The 6,190-nt window shown below is 54.1% G+C and overlaps 1 protein-coding gene across 1 annotated transcript; it reads left to right on the top strand.

Annotated features, from left to right (window-relative positions):
- Positions 1–443: 443 nt before the first annotated feature.
- Positions 444–6,190, top strand: Fam83c (family with sequence similarity 83 member C). Its single transcript, XM_052722389.1, has 4 exons — positions 444–914; positions 3,384–3,551; positions 3,981–4,105; positions 4,425–6,190. The coding sequence occupies exons 1-4, from the start codon at positions 444–446 to the stop codon at positions 5,860–5,862; spliced, it is 2,202 nt and encodes a 733-aa protein (XP_052578349.1). The 3' UTR covers positions 5,863–6,190.

The raw sequence follows: 6,190 nt of genomic DNA, 5'->3' as shown, positions 1-6,190 counted from the left end.
TGTGTGTGTGTGTGTGAGAGAGAGAGAGAGAGAGAGAGACAGACAGACAGACAGACAGACAGATGTAACCTCTGCTGGTGGCCGAGGGTCAAGGTCGCAGGTTTGTGCTGTGTTCCCCTGTAAGGAGTGCCTGGAGAAGAGCCAGCAGTATGCTCTAAGGGCCTGGCACTGCCACTTCCCCGAGCGGGCGAGTCCCAACAGCAGACAGACAGGTGGGGCTGACCCAACAGGTTCCTAAGGCCAGGGGCGATGGGGCGGAGCATGGTTCAGACTTAGGGTGGCAACAGTTTGGGGGCCCTGCCACACACTTGGGGCTGGCAAGCTGGAGGCAGTACCTTCTTTCTACAGCAGCCAACCCAGGTGCAAGCCATGGAGCCTCGGGTGGGTAGGGCACTAGATGGACGCACACATTCGGCAGCCTAGTGCCCGGAGGGACCCAGGGCATGGCAGGACCCCTGCGGAGCCGGGTGGAGGAGCTGAAGCGGCCCTGGTGGAGGGAGAGCTCGCCCCTGGTGCTCCAGCACAGTGAGGCTGCAAGGCTTGCTGCGGATGCCCTCCTAGAGAGGGGTGAGGCTGCCTACCTTCAGGTCATCTCTGAAGAGCGGGAACTGCCCTTCCTGAGTGCCCTGGACGTGGACTACATGATCAGCCATGTGCGTGGAGTTCCCGAGCTCAGTGAGGCCCAGGGGTCCGAGACCTTAGGGCATGACCGCCTCAGCATGCTCTCTGAAGTTACCTCAGGCACCTACTTCCCCATGGCTTCTGACTTAGATCCCCCAGACCTGGACCTGGGCTGGCCCGAAGTGCCACAGGCCACAGGTTTCAGCCCCACCCAGGCGGTGGTTCATTTCCAGAGGGACAAGGGCAAGAGCATCAAGGACCTGCTGCGATTCCTCTTCAGCCAGGCCCACACGGTAAGGGCCTCACCTCTTCCTTCATTTCACAGACACGGATGTGGCTCACAGGGGAAAGGGGATCAGTTTGAACCACACAAAAGCTTAAGTGGGGAACTGGGACTAGTCTCTGGCCTCTGTTAGATCCCCAGCTGCTAGAGGATGGGCGGGCGCTTTCTTTTCCATTGGCACTCATGAACATTATTAATTAAGCATAGAACAGGGCATAGGACTCTGGGACTTCACCCCTGGGAGTGCAGGTGAAATTATTGGAAGGAAAGAAAGAGAAAGGAGTCTATCACCTTCATCAGATTCTCAAAATAAATACATTAATTAATTACAATTTATTTTTTGTTTGTTTGTTTATTTATTTTTGAGACAGGGTTTCTCTGTGGAATGGCCCTGGCTATCCTGAAACTTCTTTTGTAGACCAGGCTGGCCCTGAACTCACAGAGATCCACCTGCTTCTGCCTCCTGAGTGCTGGGATTAAAGGCATGCGCCACCACCACGCAGTTTTAAGATTTGTTTTTATTTAATGTTCGTGAGTGTTTTGCCTGTCTGCATGTATGTGCACCATATACATGCCTGGAGTCAGTGAAGGCCAGAGGAAGGTGTTGAATCCCATGCAACTAGAACTACCTACTGTTGTGAGCTACCATGAATGCTGGGAATCGAACCCCAGTCCTCTGGAAGAGCAGCCAGTGCTTGTTCTTAAGCACTGAACTAAGTTTTATGATCTCCCAGACTAAGAACTCAACCATGGTAAACATCTGAGCTACAGCCTTGACTTACAAAGAAAGAAGCTGAGGCCAGAGAGGGGCTAGAAGAAAGTATCCTAGAGAGGTTGTGGAGGTCTGGGAGGGAGGTTTCTGACTCTACCCGGCATGGCTCAGCTTATCCCCAGATGCCTATCAACCCCTGCGCTGCAGCAACAGCTGGGCCTGAAGCAGGGCCTTGGGCACTGGCACATGGGTTTTGGCATGGGCTAAGCTTTTAGTTTGGCACTAAGGAGGACTGAAGAGTGAAAGCCGCTGGGCTTGGGGACATTAGGAAGGGGCAATCACATCTGGGAAGCCCCTGGCCTCGGAGCAATATAGCTTCACTGGTGGAGGCCTGGCTCCTACTCAGATGAGGGAATAGCTATGAAAACCCCTGGCAGGGTTTGAGATGAGTTAGACTCCTGCTGCAGAGACGAAGAGCCAGGGTCCCACCAGCACCTCCAAAGCCCTGCTAGCAAGCTTGCCTGTGCCCGAGGCACAGGAGGGCTGAGTTTGATTGGCATCGAGCACGGGGTAATTAGCGAGGTTGTTGCTGTTGTCATCGCTGTCCCCCTTTGATCTGCTTCCCCCCACACTGGCTAGACCTGTGCTTCATACGAGAGAATCCCCAGTGCCCTGCCTGCTCACCTCCAATTAGACTTTCTGCCCCTGGGCTAAGAGTCGGGCTGCTGGACTGAGCTGCCACCCGCTCTGAGTGACCTCCGAAGTGTCTTCTCTCCCCGTAGCCCGTAGCCCGGTGTTGTCCGTTTGCTGAGAAGGCAGCAGGAGAGGGGGAGGCATGGTTAGTGAGCTTCTGCTGGGTGTCCAGTCCAGCGTCTTCACATTTATCTCTTGTAACTATGAGATACGCTCCATTTAGCAGACAAGGAAGCTGAGGCTCCCTAGGTGAGCCCAGGACTCTACTTCTAGGAAGTGGAGGAATGTGGATTTGAACCCACTTCCTTTTGGCTCCAAGCTGCAGGGGTAGGCTCTGACCCTCCTGCTCCTAGGCCCTTTGTAGGACAGAAGACTCCCACAGTAGACGCACACGATGGGAAGAAGGGGTGCCTGGAGGCTTAAGGAATACCCTGTATGTTGGAGGCACACGCCCCAGCCCTCAAGTGAGTGGAAAGCCTGGGTCCCCTTAGCGCAAGCGGAAGTAAAGGAGCCTGTGAATATATAGTACACTCGAGACCTCTGCAGCTTCACAAGCAACTGAGGTTTGGTAAAAGACACAGAAATCCAAGGACTGGATTGCAGCTTTCTCTGTTGTAGGAGAGCCTCAGACAGTCCTAGGCCAGAGCAGAGCTGGTACCAATGAGGATTATGGGGGAACAGGCCTGGAAACTGGGGTCTGCTTCTGACTCCTGCCTTCTCTGATCCTCCAAAGAGCAGAGCTTTAGACTAACATAGTTGATCTATGGACATCTCTGAGAATCTGTTACCATGTCCACAGGAAAAATCCTCAAAGACTTTCAAACAACCATCGGTTCAAGACAGTCAGTTTTCCCTGTGCCCAAGCTAAGAATGCCAGGGTAAGGCAGGCATGGTGGCACATTCCTGTAACCCCAATAATCAGGGGGCTAAGACAGGAGTGAGCTCAAGGCCAGCTTGGATTACTAGGTTACAGAATTTGACCCTGTCAAAAAAAAAAAAGAATCCAATTCCGGTGTTGCGTCCTGGCTTTCAACCCCATACTTTTCCTGGGACCGAACATTCTGCCTCCTTCAGGTGGTGGCTGTGGTGATGGACATATTCACTGACATGGAGCTTCTGTGTGACCTGATGGAGGCCTCCAGCCGACGTGGCGTCCCTGTCTACCTCCTTCTGGCTCAGGAGCACCTGAAGTACTTCCTGGAGATGTGTTATAAGATGGACCTCAATGGGGGGCACCTGGTGGTGAGTATGGGCTGAGGGCTTCAAACATGGGAAGAGGAGGGAATTGGGAGCGCAGGAGGACCAGCTCGTAGTCAGTGAGCAATAGGGGAGTCAGCTGGAGCTGCTGGTAACAGTTCCTTTAACTGTGTGGGACCAGACACCCTTGGGTCACAGACACGGCCTGAGCGCCGCTTTATACTTTGTTCTTCAATTTATTTTTATTATTTTAAATTGTGGGTATGTGCGTGTGAGCGCAGGTGCTCATGGAGGCCAGAGGCGTCAGACTGCCCTTGTGCCGAAGTCCTAGGGAGCTGTGAGCCACGTCACAGGAAGAATCTGGAATAGAACTCAAGGCTTCTGAAAGAGTGCTCTTAACTACTGAGTCTTCTCTCCAGCCCGAGTTCCACTTCCCTTCCTAAGCTCACCAGCCTCCCTCTGCTCTTGGCCCAGAACATGCGTGTGCGGAGCACGTGTGGAGACACATACTGCAGCAAGGCCGGCCGCCGATTCACCGGGCAGGCCCTGGAGAAGTTCGTCATCATTGACTGTGAGCAGGTGGTGGCAGGCAGTTACAGGTGAGGTGATTAAAGGGCGAGGGGCCTGGGGCTGTGCCATGCTCTAGTAAGGGCATCGCAGACCTGCCTGCTTTGAATTTCTTCCATCTATCCCTTCAAACATGTATGAGGCACCTGCTGCTGTGTGCTAGGCACCCTGCAGGGCAAGGGGTAGATGGGAGCCCACTCTACTTAATGCCTTGGCATAGAAAGTAGCTACTGCACATGGGAAGCAGAAGGACTTCGGAGACCCTCATCCCTGACCCAGCTCTAGTTATGACTCCTGCTGAGCCCTGGACTCTATGCTTTGACTCCTGACTCTGGCCCCCTCTGTCCCTAGCTTCACCTGGCTTTGCAGTCAGGCCCACACCAGCATGGTGCTGCAGCTGAGGGGCCACATTGTGGAAGACTTTGATCGCGAGTTCCGGTGTCTGTATGCTGAGTCACAGCCTGTGGAAGGCTTCTGTGGCAATGAGGATCCACTGTCTTCCCGGCTACCTCGTCCTCAGCCTGTGACCCTGGCCTTTGGACCTGGAATTCCAAGTGCGACAGGCTCCTCCCCCTCCAGCAACAGCCTCAGCAGCATCAAGCACTCGCCTCTTCTGGGCCGTTCTTCCTATCTGGCTCTACCAGGAGGTGGTGGCTGCAGTGACATGGGTATGGGGTCTTCATCTCCAGGTCCTGCCCACCATGAAGCTGGCGGCCCACCATCCTTGTACCGTCAGCTTTCAGATCCCAACCATAGCTCCACTCCTGGACCCTACAGGGCCAACCTGAGCAAGCTGGGGGCATCTCCATGGTCCCAGTCTTCTCCTGCCCTCAACCACTGTAGTGCCAGTCCCTTGACCCTGGCAGTGGGGTCACCTCTGCTCCCATGTTCCCGCCCCCTCCTCCACTTTACTAGGGGGGTCCCAGCACTGTCCCGGCTTCCAGAGAATGGGCTCCCAGCAAGTCAAGAGCCCATTCTTCCACGAGGTCGCTGGGTACCTGGCACAGCTCTGGAGACTGTGGAAGAGAAGAAGATGATATCTTTGAGTCAGAGCCATGATCACCTGGATCTCCTTGTCCCCTTCCCTAAAGCAGGAGAAGCAGGAGGTCCCAATTCTAGAGTTACCCCCAATTCAGGTTCCCTTCAGCATGGTGAGCAGGCCCTAGATGATAGGAGATTGTCCCTGAGCCACAGCTACAGCCAGCTGGATCTCCTGTCCCAGGGCCAGGGTGTCCTTGAGTCAGGTTCCCTCAGACAGGGTGATCTGGGTCAGGAGGATGACAGGAAGCTGTCCTTAAACCACAACCATGGCCAACTGGACCTTCTGCCACAAAACCCCAAGGCCCAGGCCTCTAAAATACCCCCTGATGCCAATTCTTCAGCCAGGCCTGGCAAGCAGAGTCTAGATGAACGACGGCAGACCCTAGGTCACAGTCAGCTGGACCTCATCACCAAATTTGGCCCATTCCGGAGTGAGGGGCCTGGACCCAATGGTCCCCCAGAACCAAGCCCAGTTCGCATTGCCGGAGTAGGCTCTGCAGATGAGAAGCGGCTGACTCTGGGCCACAGCAAACTGGACCTCATCACCAAGTATCATCAACTACAGGGTGCCAGGCAGAGACCTGAGCCAGGCCTCCCGGGAGCTCCCATAAGTGGCCATCAAAATGGTAATAACAATGACCTATTTGCACCTGAGAAACGGCTGACCTTGGGCCACAGCAAACTGGACCTCATCACTAAGTATAACAAGTCCAAATTCAAGCAGCTCCGAAGTCGCTTTGAGTCCTAACTCTGGTCCTAGCAGGGACAGACCCTCCCTCCATCCACAGAGTTGACATGTTCAGGTTCAAGACGGCAGCATGAGAGTATAAAGCTGGGGTGCCACATAAGGAAGTCAGGCATCTAGCAGCCCAGGTCAGACACTCCCTGGGCTCAAGACTCTTCTACACACACCATAGGCATACATACAAACAGAACCCAGAGTTACCGAGTGTTTTCTGTATGTCACTGGGGCTGGGCACTTCACACCTTATTCTCATTCTCCATATCCTCTACATGGACCTCTTGTGGGCATATAGCTATACTAAGTATTATCTCCTCCTCGATTTTTTTTTTAA

This window comes from Peromyscus californicus, unplaced genomic scaffold, assembly GCF_007827085.1.
Source record: "Peromyscus californicus insignis strain IS unplaced genomic scaffold, ASM782708v3 Scaffold_7__1_contigs__length_154581171, whole genome shotgun sequence".
Lineage (NCBI taxonomy): Eukaryota > Metazoa > Chordata > Mammalia > Rodentia > Cricetidae > Peromyscus > Peromyscus californicus.
Note: the sequence above shows the minus strand (reverse complement) of the source record. Positions and strands in the feature narration are given on the sequence as shown.